Below are 16,749 nucleotides of genomic sequence, written 5' to 3' on the forward strand. Positions count from 1 at the left end.
GGGGGTAAGTTTTTTATGCAGAGGGTTGTGAATGCGTGGAATAGGCTGCCGGCAACAGTGGTGGAGGCAGATACGATAGGGTTTTTTAAGAGACTCCTGGATAGGTACATGGAGCTTAGAAAAATAGAGGGCTATGGGTAACCCTAGGTAATTTCTAAAGAAAGTGCATGTTTGGCACAGCATTGTGGGCCGAAGGGCCTGTTTTGTGCTGTAGGTTTTCTATGTTTCGATGATTCTATGTCTCTGGGATTGAGTGGGATCTGGGATCAGGCATGATGAAATGGCGGAGCAGACTCGATGGGCTGAATGGCCTAATTCAGCTCTTGTGTCTTATGGTCTCCTCAAGGTTCTATGATTTCTGTTCATGCACTATGTTTGTCCTGTACCTGCCATCTTTTACTATTTTTTGCTTCCATTCCCGGTTCCTCAGTGTGTCCATCACATGCCTATGAGTTATCATCAAGAAGTCCTCAGACCTAACTCACTAACTCTCTGAGGTGATTGGAGTCAATGTAAGATAGCCTATTTTTTGACAAAGTTAAGGTAGCATTTCAATGGCAAGAAGCTGGTCTTCAAGCTTTGCTTTGCTTTCACTCATTTGCTCCTGATTCACAGGTCCACGTTAATGGGTCTACATGTCTGGTGCTTGTCCAAGGATACATTTATGCTTACTGAAGGGTTGATTTTTAACCTGTTTATCAAACATATATTTGCCTGACTCATTGAGGGAAACTTTCAAATCTCACTTTAGGAAAATGATAAGATGGACAAGTAGATAAAATGGATTTGGTGATTAGGTTGAGGGATTAAATGTTAAGGTGATAGTTGGGATCTGCGGGTTTAATCTTTGCCAAAGGGACCATTTTGACTGTTTGCTCCTATATTTGTATCAAGCACAAGACTTTGAAACTAGGTTCATACAAAACACTGACCTTGAATTACTTTTAACCAGAAATATCATCCCATGGCTAGCTCACTTTCAAATGTCATTCAGCATGTGTAAGAAATGCAAATATCCTCAAATAAGCTAACCTAGTTATTTGATTACAAAGAAAACAGATTAAAATGTTCACAAATAAATCAGTAGAGTTTTTAGTTGCACAACAGTAAAAATCCTGTTAATGCAGAGACAATTATTGTGGATTGAAATGATGAGCTACATTGTGCAATTGGTTTTCTATTTATCGCTGGGCATGGCTTCTGTAACTGAAGCAACAGGACTTCGGGGAATCAATGCACAGTACATGCAGCCCGGAGACTACATCATTGGAGCTCTGTTCCCTTTCCATGAGTTCGGTACTGGTCTAGCTCATCGATTGAAGCCTGAGAGGGTGACTTGTGACAGGTAAGGGATTGGAACCTTTAAATTCTCTGAAGATGCTGATACCCGCTGAGGTGAAGGTCCGTATGTACTCTGAAGGTGCTTTCCAGGAACAGTCCTCCTCACTGTTCTAACCATGCCCAAAGCTATTGTTTCCCTGGTCTTGCTGACACTCAAAGTGGCTAGACATGTGTGATTTCTTTTCCTTTCAAACACTCCTCCTATTCCCTTTCCAAATCCAATTTGAATCTACCTCCACTACTGCCCCCGTGGCTTTGCATTCTGGTCCCTAACCACTCACTACATTAAAAATGGGCTTCTTTTTATATCAGATTTGGTTTCTTTAACAACCCCATTTGTTCTCTGATTGGTATCATGGTGTAATGGTTATGTTTCTGGACTAGCAGCCAGAGGTCTGGACCTTTCATCCAGAAGAATTGATCCCAACATGGCACCCAAGACATTTAAATTAAAATTATTTAATAAATCTGGAATTTCTTAAAAGCCAATCTTGGTTACAGTAACCATGAAAGTAACGGATTCTCCTATAAACCAATTAGGTTTACTAATGCAACACTGACAAAATGCTGGAGGACCTCTGCAAGTCAGGCAGCATCTATGGAGGGGAATTAACAATCAACAGTTTGGGCCAAGACCCTTCATTGGGACTGGAAAGGAAGGGGGCAGAATAAAAGGTGGAGGGAGAGGAACGATTACGAGCTGGCAGATAATAGGTGAGATCAGATGAGGGGGAAGGTGGGTGAGTGGGGGACAAAGTAAGAAGCTGGGAAGTGATAGGTGGAAGAGGGAAAGGGTTGAAGAAGGTGGCAGCTAATAGGAGGGGAGAATGGATCGTGAAAGAAGGATTGGAGATCAGGAGGCAGAGGGAGGTGATGGGCAGGTGAGGAGAAGAGGAGGGCTGAGATGGGGAAACCAGAAAGGGGAGTGGAAAGAAAGAGAGAAAAGTTTTTAAAAAATCAATGTTCATGCTATCAGCTTGGAGGATACACAAATGAAATATGGAGTGTCGCACCTCCAACTTGAGTATGGCATTTACTCATACCTGTCCTTACCTGGCCTGGCCTACATGTGGCTCCAGACCTATCAATGAGGTTGACGCCTAGCGACTTGCTCAATTCAGGGATGGATAAGGATGTGGGATAAATACTGGCATTGGCTGCGATGTCCACATCCCGTGAATAAATAAAAGTCGTCTAGTCCTTGATCTTCCTGTCACGACCTGCAGATGAAATGCAGAACGCCATCAAATATTCAGAAGCAGCAAGTCAACAAAACCCAACAATTTTAATCAATAATCACTATTAGTTGCCCCATCAATGTCCCTGTGGAGACCCATGAAGCATAACTGTTGAGTGAGGTCACCTCACTCAACAGGAGAGCTGGCTCAGGAGCTACTCCTTCCACCTGGCCAAGTGGCTACCATGCTGTGTGAATCATAATTCTAATGGATCCTTTCAATTCTGTTTTGCTTCCCCCTCCTTCCCACTGCCAAGGTTTTCGGGGCTGTTACCCACATAGCACTAATCTTTGTTTTCTCTGTTTAAGCTTTTACCCACATGGTTACGGAATGTTTCTGGCAATGACATTTGCGATCGACGAAATAAATAACTCCACCTCACTTTTGCCGGGAATACGCCTGGGTTATGAAGTCCACGACGATTGTTTTGAGACTTTGGCCTCCATCCTGCCGAGCCTCCTCTTCTTGTCTAACAGCAAGGGGAATGGGGTTGACGTGCTCTGCAACTACTCAGAGTACAGGAGCCAGGTGGTTGCCCTGCTGGGACCATGGACATCGGAACAGGCAATTACCATAGCCAAATTGTTCGGGTTGTTTTTGTTTCCACAGGTAAGTCCTTCGTGGTTTTCTATTTGCCACAGTTGGAGCCAAAACAAGCAGCGGTGAACTGGCACTCAATTTTATATTCTGCTGGAATCTGTGGAAAAGGAAGCAGGCCCTGTCTAAAATCTGCTGCCGAACTATGATCACAGGTCTTGCACTGTCACCAAGCTGAATTTCTATCACTCAGTTCCTCGCTAATGAGCTCGGTCCCAGGAATTTGCGTCAATTTCTGTTCAGGCAATTGATTTCAACCGGCAGTCAAGCTTCAGTTAGCTTCAGCTTACAAGAATGATCACATGATCCCCACCCACACACGCAGGGTGGAGGGCAGGGAAGTCAGCCGGGTTTTCAACCCCCGATCTCTGCCAAATGCCCTGTCCTGACTGAAAGCCGGTATGATCTAATGACAGGGAAATTGGCAGCAACATCTTTGGCTTCAGTCAATAAAAGTTCTGAATGGAAGTGTGGACTCTCAGGGCATACACAGGATCTATGATAACAGTGGTCGCCAGGAAGTCTTCAGTTTTCCCCAAGGATCCAGGGACAGACACATTGTGCAAGGTTTGCTCAGTGCCCACACAATGACATTTGAACAGAGAGCAGAGGTAGTCAAGAGGAAAAGGGTTTGCCCCTCATGCCTCAGTTCCATTATGAATAAATCTCAGAAATCACAGAGCAAAATCACAAACTTAAATTTAACCATTCTAGTTTCCTTATATTCTGAGGAACTAAATGTTCCTTGGGAACAAGGGCTAGGAAGTCGCTCCCTAGTACCTCATACCAAGCTTCACAGATGCATGAATTACTGGAGAAAGTATGCAGCCACATTGGTTTAGGCGTCAGCAGTCTGTAGAGAACCGTACAAGTAGATAGTCAAGTATCAGACCAATTAGTCACTAAACTATGCTTTGTTCTTCCACGTTGAAAGTTCAGATATTGGGCCAAGCCTGAAAGTACAAAGTAAACAAAAAAACAAAATTAAAACTGAGGAAGTTGTAAATTCTCCAGATTACAAACGGAGGCCAATAAGGAATGATACAACAATCTTGACTTCGAAAGCAGAGACAGGACAACTGTGCAAAATGGTGTATTTATTGGAAACGGGAGATTGGCATTTGGGTAAGATTTAATGTGTGAAGATACAATTATGGATTCTCTTCCTTTCTTAGATTAGTTATGGAGCCTCCAGTGCCAAACTAAGCAACAAGAAGATCTTTCCGTCATTCCTGAGGGTAATGCCAAGTGACAATAACCAAGCAATAGCCATTGTTTCTATTATCAAGAAGTTCAAATGGAACTGGATTGCTGGCATTGGGAGTGATGATGAATATGGGCGACAGGGGATAGAACTGGTCCAGAGGTATGCTTCACTCCAAGGTATCTGTGTAGGTTACATTGAGATAATCCCCATCCATCTCAGCCTGCCCAGTACCAAGCAAAAAATCTCAGAGATCGTCAACCATATCAGCCAAGTGAACGTTAACATTATCATCCTCTTCTCCAGTGAAGGACCTGTTCAGGAACTGCTGAAAGAGGTGATTCAGAGAAATATCACCAGGAAGGTCTGGATTGCAAGTGAAGCTTGGGTTAAATCGGATATTGTTATTCACATACCAGGTATTGAGCGCATTGGCACAGTGATTGGTACAGTGGCAGCATGCCAGGTTTTGAGGATTACATTCTAAACCATCTCACCAACATCAGGAATTCAAAGGGACAGCGATGTGATGCAGAGTACTGTGGTAACCATACCTTTCCTTTTTGGCCGTACCCTACCTCACAGCAGCTCCTCAGCGGCGTTCAACACCTGTCACCTGAAAACCTGTCCGTTGTGTTGGACCAGCCGGTAAGACGGGACACATTCAGTGTGTACATGGCTGTGTATAGTATTGCACACGCACTACATACCCTACTAAAGTGCCACACTGGGAGATGTGAAACCGCAGCAGCATGGTACAACTGGCAGGTATGAAAAAGTTTCAATGTTTATGCCCAGAGTCAAAAGTTGCATGCAGAGCTAATTTATGTTTCTGGATTGTGCACCATCTGACCATAAGCTCCAACTACTAGATTCCTGTGACCAGGTCTATGATCTTAGGAGTTATTAAGGGGCGGCATGGTAGTGCACTAGTTAGCACAACGCTTTGTGTTACATGCGACCCGGGTTCAATTCCCGCTGCTGCCTGCCAGGAGTTTGTACATTCTCCCCGTGACCACGTGGGTTTGCTCCGGTGCTCTGGCTAAATCCTACAGACCAAAGACGTACCATTAATTGGTCATTGTAAATTGTCCTATGATTAGATTGGGATTAAACTGGGGGGGGGGGGTTGCTGGGCAGCATGGCTCAAAGGGGCAGAAGGGTCGATTCCACACTGTATCTCAATAAATAAAAAATCAGTGGTGATCATCCCTTTGATCTTCTTCTGTGGTGGAAATAATTAATCTCTGGCACCAGACTGCCATGTCCCTCTTGAGCTCTAGATAAGTGACAAACGTTGTCTGATTCTGTGCACTGAACTTAGTCCTGGGCTCAGTGGAAAAGAGTTGAAGATGTCCATGATGCATGAGAGCTCGTAGGGAGAGATGGCTGACTCCATCAGAGCAGGACAGCTGGTGAGGTGGACACTTAAGCCTGATTTATACTTCTGAGTCAACGTGTCGCCGCAAACCCTACGCAAAGCTGACGTGGAACCCTACGCGAGAGCCTGCGTTGCTGCAAAGCGCACCTCTCCCAAAATGTAACCGCGCATCACAGCAACGCAGAACGCAACTGCTGTGATTGGTCCGCTTGGTAGCATCGCCTTCCCTCCTACGCTGCAATAGCTTCCCATTGAGCAACTGAAGGGCAGGGAAGGAACTCTGGCTGCAATGCTTTCCATAAAGCTTTACAGACCTCCGAGATTATGGAGGACACATTTTGCTTTTATGAAAAAAGACGCTTGCGTCCCGCTCCAAGTTTAAGAATCATAAATCTCACAGCTCACTTATTTGTCACTGATGCTGGGATCCACAGGAATACAGTAAAGAGAAGTTTACGGACTACCAGTAAAACATTTGCTAGAAGAATACTTCCAGAATGCCCCCGAATGAAAAGGTCAAAACTACCTCTGCCACGTATAGATGCTCAAAGGGAGGATGCTTTCTGTTGAGAATGTGAAAAATAACCACCAAATGCATTTATTTTCCCGAGAATTAATGAGCTGCTGCTTGTCTTCAATAGATCTGGCAGGAAAGAGAAATGCAGGAGCATTGTCAAAAGACTTAATGAGAAAGGTCAAAGAGTGAAAACACAGCTGGGTGCCCATTTCTACTTAAATCTCACTTTAAGCTCTGTCACGTTCACGAGGTGGGAATTAGGCCCTAAGTACCTTTCAATCTCTTCCTGCTGCTCTTAAACTACTTAATGTCCTGAGGCACATTCCTTGCTGTGCTAAAACTGGAATTTTCCAGCCGTACCAGTGAATCTCCGGAACTCCCAATATGGCAGGCAGGAAATGCGTGCAGAATTCTGGCTTGAAGTGATACTCCTATCGCCTAATCTGTGGGCAGCACAAGCAAAGCAGCTGCCCACAGATAACATGATAAGAGGTGCCTTGCGTCACTGAAGTGTGCCTTCTTACAATGATTGGATTAATACTGTATGTTGTTGGATCCTGGTGATTTTGTGATCCAGGCGTTCTTCAGAAGTCAAGAATGAGGCATAACACATGGTGGTTATGGGCGTTTATTACATGTAATAAGAACAAAGAACAGAACAAAGAAAAAATACAAAGAAAAAAGGAGTCTAGGTGGCCTTATTCTAAAACCTAACTCAAACTATAAAGATAACAAAACATTTCATAATAGCAAATCACCTATTAAAGAAGCAGATTTCAAGTGATGTGACACTTGCTGCAGAGAAACTGAGCAGCTTTTAGAAAAATACAATATCAGCTATACTACTATCAATGAAAAGTTCACTGAAAAATTTAACATATGTGAGTTCTATATAAAAATACAAGAAAGCATAGGAAAGGTTAAACTTTGAGAGAAATAACGGTTTTATGCTCTAATCCAACAAGGCCAACAATCCTTAACGTCATCTAACCTTGACTGAATTTCCTTTGACAGCTGCTGGAAGTGTTAAAACAAGTTAACTTCACGGTCAACGGAGTTGTCATTTCTTTCGATGCTGAAGGAAACTCGCAGCAAGGTTACGACATCATTACCTGGACGCAGCGTGCAGGACAACTCCAGCTATCAGTGATTGGCGGCTACAAAGATCACTTGACAATCGATGCTTCTCCAATTCAGTGGAAGACAGACAATAATGAGGTGAATTATGATGACATTTATACTAAATGATATCCATTCACCCTTCTGTATAGTCCCACGGCAGCCTGGGCCCTATGCTTTGAAATTACTTCCTTAAATCTCTCCTTTTTATCTTAAAGACCCTCCTTAATACAAAGTTATTAGTCATCTGTACTAACGACTCTTTTTAGGTTCAGTGTTAATTTTTTGTTTAATTATGTTGCTGCAAATACACTAGAATGTTTTACTGTTGTTATTAAATTATTACATAAATGCAAGCAATTATCCGTCATACACTGGTCATTACTCTTGATCCCCAATTTTTGTTCCCCTAAGTGCACCATGTGATTCACCAGTCACTGCCTGATCTGGCTGAGTGACAATTGAAGCCTGCTCTCCTAATCAAGAGAAAATCTGCAGATGCTGGAAATCCGAGTAACACACACAAAATGCTGGAGGAACTCAGCAGGCCAGGCAGCATCGATGGAAAGGAGTACAGTCGATGTTTCGCAAGGGTCTCAGCCCGAAACGTCGACTGTACTCTTTTCCATCGATGCTGTCTGGCCTCCTGAGTTCCTCCAGCATTCCGTGTGTGTTGCTCCTCTTCTTCCCAGCCAATTCTTCCCACTACATTGGACCTTTATCCATCTTGCTTGAATGTTTCTCCTCTGTCACTTCCACTCTCATCTCCAACAACAGATATGAAGGATTCATGAAATTCTTTGCTATTAAGATTGGGACATTGAAATACTCCTTCTCCTCTTCCCCCCGGGCTTTGTCTTGTCCAAGCCCTGAACACAATTTTTTTAAAAAATCGCCTCCATAACCTTCTTTGTCGATAGTCTAAAGGCACTTAAACATAGTCTAAGTCAGAGGATTGTGTGAGCGTGAAACAGGCTGCTGGCTCAAATTCAAGTGAAGTTTGGATAGGTACATGTATAGTAGGGGTATGGAGGACTATGGACCAGGTCAATGGAGGTAGTTTAAATGGCTCAGCATGGACTAGGTGGGCCAAAGGGCCTGTTTCTGTGCTGTATTTTCTAAGACTCTATTCCGCGAACCATTCTAAAATGCTTCTCCATTTAAAAAATGTTACCTATTGGAAGTTATTGTTGCATTAGTTATATTTATTTTCCAAGTAACAGGCTGCTTTCTGGCTCCAGCAGGAGCTTGTTATCCGCAACATAATTATTACTCCGACAGCAGTGATCGGGGACATCATCTTATACTGACGCACAAGTGTTTATGATACCCACAGCCCATACCACAAATTATTTGTGTGATAACCCAGATCTTCGAGCCAGGAGTCAACAGCTTCTTGCTTCAAGTTTTATTTCGATTTCTTCAATTCTGAAATGTGAATGGTGAATTATTTTCAACTTGGAATTTAAACATTTGCATCAATTAAGACCCCAGTCAATAACTTATACTTGGGAATTTGTACACCACTAGAACAGCCCAGTTAGAATCTAAGTACAGATTTTACAGACTGGAATTTTACCAAAGTGTTCAGGGTTTCCTATAGAATACAGACATATCAAAATGTAGATATTAATCAGGGTAGACTTCAGGGACCAACTGGCCTACTCTTGCTCCTATCACTTTATATCAAAGTGCTGATTACATGCAGATATCCAATCCAGAATTTTGGAAGGTTTCCACAGGGTTGTTTGACACTGGATTCAGATCCTGCATTCTAACTCCAGGATCTAAGACCCACTTCAGCTTCTGAGTTAATTTCAGCAATCCTTTTAACCATTGATTGGTTCTTGGACCCAAACTGTCCAATCAGTGAAGCAGGTTCATTACTGATGTCACTTGAACAGGTGACAGAGCCATTTGCTATTGGTCCTCAGTTCCCCGTCCACTGAGAACCACAGGAGCAATCTCTTGCTCACTAGTGCCAGTGCAACACCGCAAGCAATTCACAGGTATGTCACTGCATTCACAGGTACCTCTGTCCCACTGTTCCAAGAGCTGTGGCCTGGGCCAAAAGAAACTTATCATCAGTCTTTACTCCTGCTGCTTTGAATGTGAAGATTGCCCAAGTGGAACCTTCCAGAACTCAACTGGTGAGCCTGAATAGTTCTATTTCAAAATGTATCGGACCGTATTAGAATAGAGGAATTAGAACAGATTGTTCTCTGAAACATCTTACTGACAGCAACTAATTTATATTTGTAGGTATAGAGTGCAAATATAGAATTAAAAAGAGAGTTATAGGGCTGTATCCAGTTGAGAAGGTTTGGACAGATATTAATAAAGGTTCAAATTCTAGACATATAACATGACTGACATCTGAGAGTGAATTGCAGCTGTAATATAATTTAGGGCTTTTGAACCTGGTTAATGGAGTAAGAATTACCAAGAGTGAGTTACAATCTGGAATCCAATCAAGGAGTTCAAAGATTCATATGCAAGGTAAAACATTCCTGGCAGTAAAGTTTAGGCTAGAATATAACTCAAGTTCTTTACAAGTGGAATAGCACATAACCGGTTTTGGTTTAATTAACAGAATATCTGGATTATGCACTAGAATTTCAGGTGGTTTCATGTTACAGAAAATGGGAGTAATTTAAGGAAGGGAAGGAAATTAAGGAAGGTGAGGCCTCATTTGGAGTATTTTGAGCAGTTTAGGGATCCTAATCAAAGGAAGGATGTGTTGACGTTTGAGAGGGCTCAAAGAAGATTCACAAAAATGATTCTGGGATTGAAGGGCTTGAGATATGAGGAGTGTTTGATGCCCCTGGGCCTCTATTCACTGGAATTCAGAAGAATGAGGGGTGACCTCTGTGAAACCTATCGACTGTTGAAAGATCTCGACAGAGTGGATGTGGAGAAGATGTTTTCTATGGTAGGGAAGTCTAAGATCAGAAAGCACAGCCTCAGAATAGAGGGGCATCCTTTTAGAACAGAGATGAGGAGGTATTTTTTTAGCCAGAGAATGGTGAGTCTGTGGAATTCATTGTTACTGGCAGCTGTGAAGGCAAGTCATTAGGTGGATTTAAAGCAGAGGTTGATGGATTCTTGGTTGGTCAGACCATGAAGGGATACAGGGAGAAGGCAGGAGACTGGGGCCGAGAGAGAAAATGGACCAGCCATAACGAAATGCAGGAGCAGGCTTCAATAGCCAAATGGCCTGATTCTGCTCCTATATCTTATGGTCTTATCAGCTAAAAGGCTCAGGTGATTTGAATATAGAATGATAGACTCCCAGGCTAGAGTCTAATTAAGTATAGCAATTTATAAACGGACAAAGTGGAATGTGCTTAAGGTTGAAATATCATTTGTTGTAATATGTGCGGAACTATGTCATTCATATATAGTACTTAATAAGCATTATCAGATGGTTTGCATGTGACAATTTAATTTTGCTGTTCCAGATGGTTTTTTCTGTTATCATTGCCAACCAGATGAATGGTCTCTGCCAAAAAGCTCTTCCTGCTTCAAGAGAACTCTTCAGTACCTGTCTGTGTCCTCACCTGTTGGTGTGACTCTGCTCCTGTTTATGGTGCTTGAGCTCATGCTAATATTGGCTGTCACAGTCATCTTCCTGGTGAATTCTGGTGCCCCGATTGTGGAAGGTACCGGTGGGAAAATGAACATAGTCATCCTAATCTCACTGGCTCTCTTATGCTGCAGCTCATTGCTTTTCCTTGGAGAACCTACTGAACTCACCTGCAAGTTACGCCAGCCAGTGACTACTCTTAGCCTTACCATCTGCACATCAGTTCTGCTTATCAATTCAGTACAGATCCTGCTCACCACGGAGCTAACCAGTTTAAGCAAGCCTTTCCTCTGCAAATACCAATGCTCTGGAAGGTACTTTATCCTCTGTGCCAGCCTTGGGGGGCAAGGAGCCCTTTGTTACCTGTGGCTGAAGACACATGGTGACTTTCTGATGATGACCACAGGCGATTCTGAAGGTGCCCTTTCCCTCTTCTGCAAGAGTGATTCAGAGCTGGTGTTCTGGCTGATGTTGGGATATAGTGGCCTCCAGGCGCTGGCCTGCTTCATGTGTACCTTTCTGATCCAAACACCGGCTCGAACCTACAATCTAGCCTGGGAGATTAGTGTTGCCATGATCTTCTTTATCTCTGTCTGGATTTGCTTTATCCCAACCTACACAGCTGTAAAAAAGAACTACGCACCTGCTGTACAGATCAGTGCTATGCTCCTCAGTTCCATGGCAATACTTGGTGCCTATTTTATCCCCAAATGTTTTGTGCTTTGGTTTAAGTCACAGTACAATACCAGAGATTACTTCCAAGTTTATAATCTTAAAATTTCAGTAAAGGAGGAGCATCAATGATATAAAGTGTCTGAATCTGCTTAAGAGATAGTTCAGATAGTTAGAGGAAGGAATTCACATAGATGGAAAATCACGGATAGAGAGCAGGTCTTGTGTAGGTGGGGAGAGGGAGGGAAATGGATTGTGAAAAGCATTTGGCTAGAGGGACGGGGTCAATTGGGGAAGGACATGGATTAATGAACAGGTATAACAAGGAAAATGGCACATCAGAACGAATTCATGATCTCACTGATCATTTCTCATTTGGGTGCCCTGGTCCTCATTCTTAGCTGCATTCTATCTGTGTCTCTGGTCTTAGGCTCTCCCACCATAGGAAACATCCTCTCCACATCCACTCTATCAAGGCCTTTCATCATTTTATATGTCTCAATGAGGTCACCCCTCATTCTTCTGAGTTTAGTGAGTACAGGCCCAGAGCCATCAAACACTCTTCACATGACAAGCCATTCAATCCTGGAATCATTTTCATGAACCTCCTTTGCACCCTCTGCAGATTCAGCACATCTTTTCTAAGATAAAGGGCCCAAACCTGCCCACAATACTTCAAGTAAGGCCTCACCAGTGCTTTATAAAGTTTCAACATTACATCCTTGCATTTATATTCTAGTCCTCTTGAACTAAATGCAAACATTTTAGTTGCCTTCCTCACCACAGACTCAACCTTCAGGGAATCCTGCATAAGGACTCCCAGATCCCTTTGCACCTCAGAAAATAATTAACCCTTTCATTTCTTCTACCAAGATGCATGGCTGTACACTTTCAACTCTGTATTCCATCTGTCATTTCTTTGCCCATTCTCCTAATCTGTCTAAGTCCTTCTGTAGCTTCTCTGCTTCCTCAAAACTACCTGCCCCTCCACCTATCTTCATATCATCTGCAAACTTTGCAACAAAGCCATCAATTCCATCATCCAAATTATTGACCTATAGCATAAAAATAATCAGTCCCAACACAGACTCCTGTGGAACACCACTAGTCACCGGCAGCCAGTCAGAAAAGGCTCCCTTTAGTTTCACTCTTTGCCTCCTGCCAATCAGCCTCTGCTTTATCCATGCTAGAATCTTGCCTGTAGTACCATTTTTTTACCAGCAGAGTAATGCCACCCCCTCTGCCTTTCTGCCTATCCCTTCAATACGATGTGTATCCTTGGCCATTATGCTCCCAGCTATAATCTTTCAGCCATGAATCAGTGATGGCCATAACATCATACCTGCCAATCTGGAATTGTGCTGCAAGTTCACTGACTTTATTCTGTATACTGTACACATTCAGATACACCTTCAGTCCTGTATTGACCCTTTTCAAATTTGTCGCACCATGCTCAACCTTTTGATTCCCAACTTTGTCTGTGGTCTTATCAACATCTGCCTCCACAACCTCTCCACTAACTGTTCTGTCTCTCTGTTTCCCATACCCCTGCAGTTCTAGCTTACATCTCACCGTGCTGCATTAACAAACCTTCCTTCTAGGGTATTAGTCCCATCCAGTTCAGGGGCAAACCGTCCCTTCAGTACATGCATGTCCCACCTTCCCTGGAAGAGAGCCCAATGATCCAAAACTCTTATGCCCTCCCTCCTACACCAACTCCTCAGCCACATATTAAACTGTATAATCTTCCTAGTTCTAGCCTCACTAGCACGTGACTTGGCTAGTAATCCTGAGATCACAACCCTGGAGCCTCACTAGCACGTGGCACAGGTAGCAATCCTGAGATCACAACCCTGGAGGTCCTGCCCTTTAACTTAGCACCTAACTCACTCAACTCCCTATGAAGAACCTCACCATTCATCCTACCCATGTCATTGGTACCTACATGGACCACGACTTCTGGCTGCTCACCCTCCCACTTAAGAATGTTGTGTACTTGATCTGAGATATCCCGGACCTTGGCAGACCAGAGGCATCACACCATCTGGGAATCTTATTCTCGCCCACAGAACCTTCTCTCCATTCCTCTAACTAATGAATCCCTGATCACCACAGCATGCCTCTTCTTCCCCCTTCCCTTCTGAGTCACAGAGACAGACTCAGTGCCAGAGACCCAACCGCTGTGACTTTCCTTTGTTAGGCCTTCCATCCTGACAGTATCCAAAGTGATATCCCTGTTGTTGAGGGGGATGGACACAGGGGTACTCTGCACTGACCCCTTAACTCCTTTCCCCTTCCTGACTATCACCCAGTTTCCAGTATCCTGCACTTTGGGTTTAACTATGTGTTATCTACCATCCCTTCAGCCTCCTGAATGATCTGGAGCTCATCCAGTTCCAGGTCCATCTCCTTAATGTGGTTTGTTAGAAGCTGCAGCTGGATGCACCTCTCGCAGTTGTAGTGGTCAGGGATACTGGAGGTCTCCCTGCCTCCCCACATCCTGCAAGAGGAGCATTGTATTATCCTGCCTGGCATCTCTACTATCCTAGCTGAGCAGATATAAAGAAGAGAAGGGGAAAAAATTAGCCTTTTTCCCTCTACTTTCTCTGAGTGAAGCCTCAAAGAGCTAAAGTCTTAAGATCACCACTCTATGCCCACTCAGATGATGGCCGCTGCGCTTGCCCCTGCCTGCCTTTAATTTGCTCTTACTAAGCAATTCCAAACACTGATTGGCTGCTGGTCAAAGCTCTATTACACTGCTGCCAAATGCTGCTGCCTTTTATCCTCGGCAAGTGGACCTGTTTGAAGTCCCCTTCTCTCCAAACTTCCGATGTCCAATTGGTGGCTGGTCAAGGCTATAAAGCAAAAGCCCTCTCCTTGTTTTTACATTGACTCTGACTTCCCTTGACAGTCACTGTTGTGTTATCCTGCCTTTAGAATACTGCTTCTTCTTTGGGATGTTTCAATCTGGCATTTTCCACAATTTTCCCTGAAACTCCAGCCTTTGCTGCTCTGCCGTCATCCCTGCTAGTGTCCCTTCCAGTTAACTTTGGCCAGTTGCTCTCTCATGCCTCTGTACGAGGGGTGATTGATAAGTTCATGGCCCAAGGTAGAAGGAGTCAGTTTTAGAAAACCTAGCACATTTATTTTTCCTACATTTACACACTTAATCCAGCGGTCGTGGAGCATACGGATCCCTTCTTTGTAGAAGTTGGCATCTTGGACCTCCAGAAGTGGTCCACAGCAGGGATGATTAATAAGTTTGTGGCCTAAGGTAGAAGGAGATGAGTTATTAACTTCAAGCTTTCTGCATTTGCACTCAAAGAGTTGAACTGTATGTGCATGTAACGAGAGCTGTATAACTCATCTCCTTCTACCTTAGGTCACGAACTTATCAATCACCCCTGCTGTGGACCACTTCTACAAAGAAGGGATCCGTATGCTCCACGACCGCTGGACTAAGTGTGTACATGTAGGAGGGGACTACATTGAAAAATAAATGTGCTAGATTTTCTAAAATTGACTCCTTCTACCATAGGCCACGAACTTATCAATCACCCCTCGTAATTTCCTTTACTCCACTGTGATACTGATTTATTTGACGTTAGCTTCTCTCACTCAAATTGCAGGGTGAATTCTATCATAGTATGATCACTGTCTCCTAGGGGTTTCCTTTACTGAGCCATGACTCAGTGATGTCCACAGTGTCCTACCTGTCAATCTCTAACTGCGCTACAAAGTTATCTAACTTATTCTGTACACCGCGTGCATTCAAGTGTAACAGTTTTGTTCCTGTATCCATCACCCTTTTTGATTTTGTCCCCCTTTTACCCTGCAACTCATCCCACTGCCTGCAATTTTACCCTATCATCTGACTGTCCTTCCTGACAGTCTCACAACACTCTGCCTCTGCTTGTGAACCATCTGCCCCACCTCCAGCCCTATCATTCAGTTTTCCATTCCCCCGCCAAATTAGTTTAAACCCTTCTCAGCTGCTCCAGCAAATCTGCCCACAGGAATATTGCTCCCCCTTGGGTTCATGTGTAACCTGTCCCTTTTGTACAGGTCATACAGTGGTGCTAGAAAGTTTGTGAACCCTGTAGATTTTTCTCTATTTCTGCATAAATATGACCTAAAATATGATCAGATCTTCACATGATCTTCACTAGATAAAGAGAACGTAATTAAATAAATAACCCCAAAACATTATACTTGTTCATTAATTTATTGAGAAAAATTATCCCATATTATATGTAAGAAACACACACAAAATGCTGGAGGAACTCAGCAGGCCAGGCAGCATCTATGGAAAAGAGTACAGTTGACAGTTCAGGCTGAGACCCTTCATCAGGACTGGAGAAAAAGGATGAGGAGTCAGGATTAGAAGGTGGGGGAGAGGTGGAAGAGAAACAAGGTGATAGGTGAAACCGGGAGGAGGGGAAGGGTGAAGTAGAGAGCTGGGAAGTTGATTGGTGAAAGAGGGCAGGAGAAGGGCAATCTGATAGGAGAGGACAGAAGACCGTGCAAGAAAGAAAAGTGGGGAGGATCACCAGATGGAGGTGATGGGCAGGCAAGGAGATAGGTGAGAGAGGGAAAAGGGGATGAGGAGTGGTGTAATTACCGGAAGTTCGAGAAATTGATGTTCATGCCAAAATGTTGGAGGCTAACCAGACAGAACATAAGGTGTTGCTCATCCCACCTGAGTGTGGCCTCATCGTGGCAGTAGAGGAGACCATGGACTGACGTATGGGAATGGGAAGTGCAATTAAAGTGGGTGGCCACTGGGAGATCCCACTTTTTCTGGCAGACAGCGTGTAGGTGCTTGGCAAAGCAATCTCCTAGTCTACAGATATACAGGAGGCCGCACTGGGAGCATGGGCTACAGTAGTTGACCCCAATAGACTCGCAGGTGAAGTGTCACCTCACCTGGAAGAATGGTTCAGGGCCCTGAATGGCAGTGAGGGAGGAGGTGTAGGGGCAAGTGTAGCACTTGTTCTGCTTGCAAGGATAAGTGCCGGGGGGGGAGATCAGTGGGGATGGATGAATGGACAAGGGAGTCATGTAGGGAGCAATCCCTGCAGAAAGTGGGGGGGG

The 16,749-nt window shown here is 43.9% G+C and overlaps 1 protein-coding gene across 1 annotated transcript; it reads left to right on the plus strand.

Moving 5' to 3' along the window:
• Positions 1–1,193: 1,193 nt before the first annotated feature.
• LOC140188473 (taste receptor type 1 member 3-like) lies at positions 1,194–14,708 on the plus strand. The gene is made up of 7 exons (XM_072244763.1): positions 1,194–1,345; positions 2,888–3,188; positions 4,352–4,846; positions 4,966–5,148; positions 7,293–7,496; positions 9,427–9,547; positions 10,859–14,708. The coding sequence occupies exons 1-7, from the start codon at positions 1,194–1,196 to the stop codon at positions 11,785–11,787; spliced, it is 2,385 nt and encodes a 794-aa protein (XP_072100864.1). The 3' UTR covers positions 11,788–14,708.
• The last annotated feature ends 2,041 nt before the right edge of the window (positions 14,709–16,749 follow it).

The sequence above is a fragment of the Mobula birostris genome, chromosome 27, assembly GCF_030028105.1.
Source record: "Mobula birostris isolate sMobBir1 chromosome 27, sMobBir1.hap1, whole genome shotgun sequence".
Taxonomy (NCBI): Eukaryota; Metazoa; Chordata; class Chondrichthyes; order Myliobatiformes; family Myliobatidae; genus Mobula; species Mobula birostris.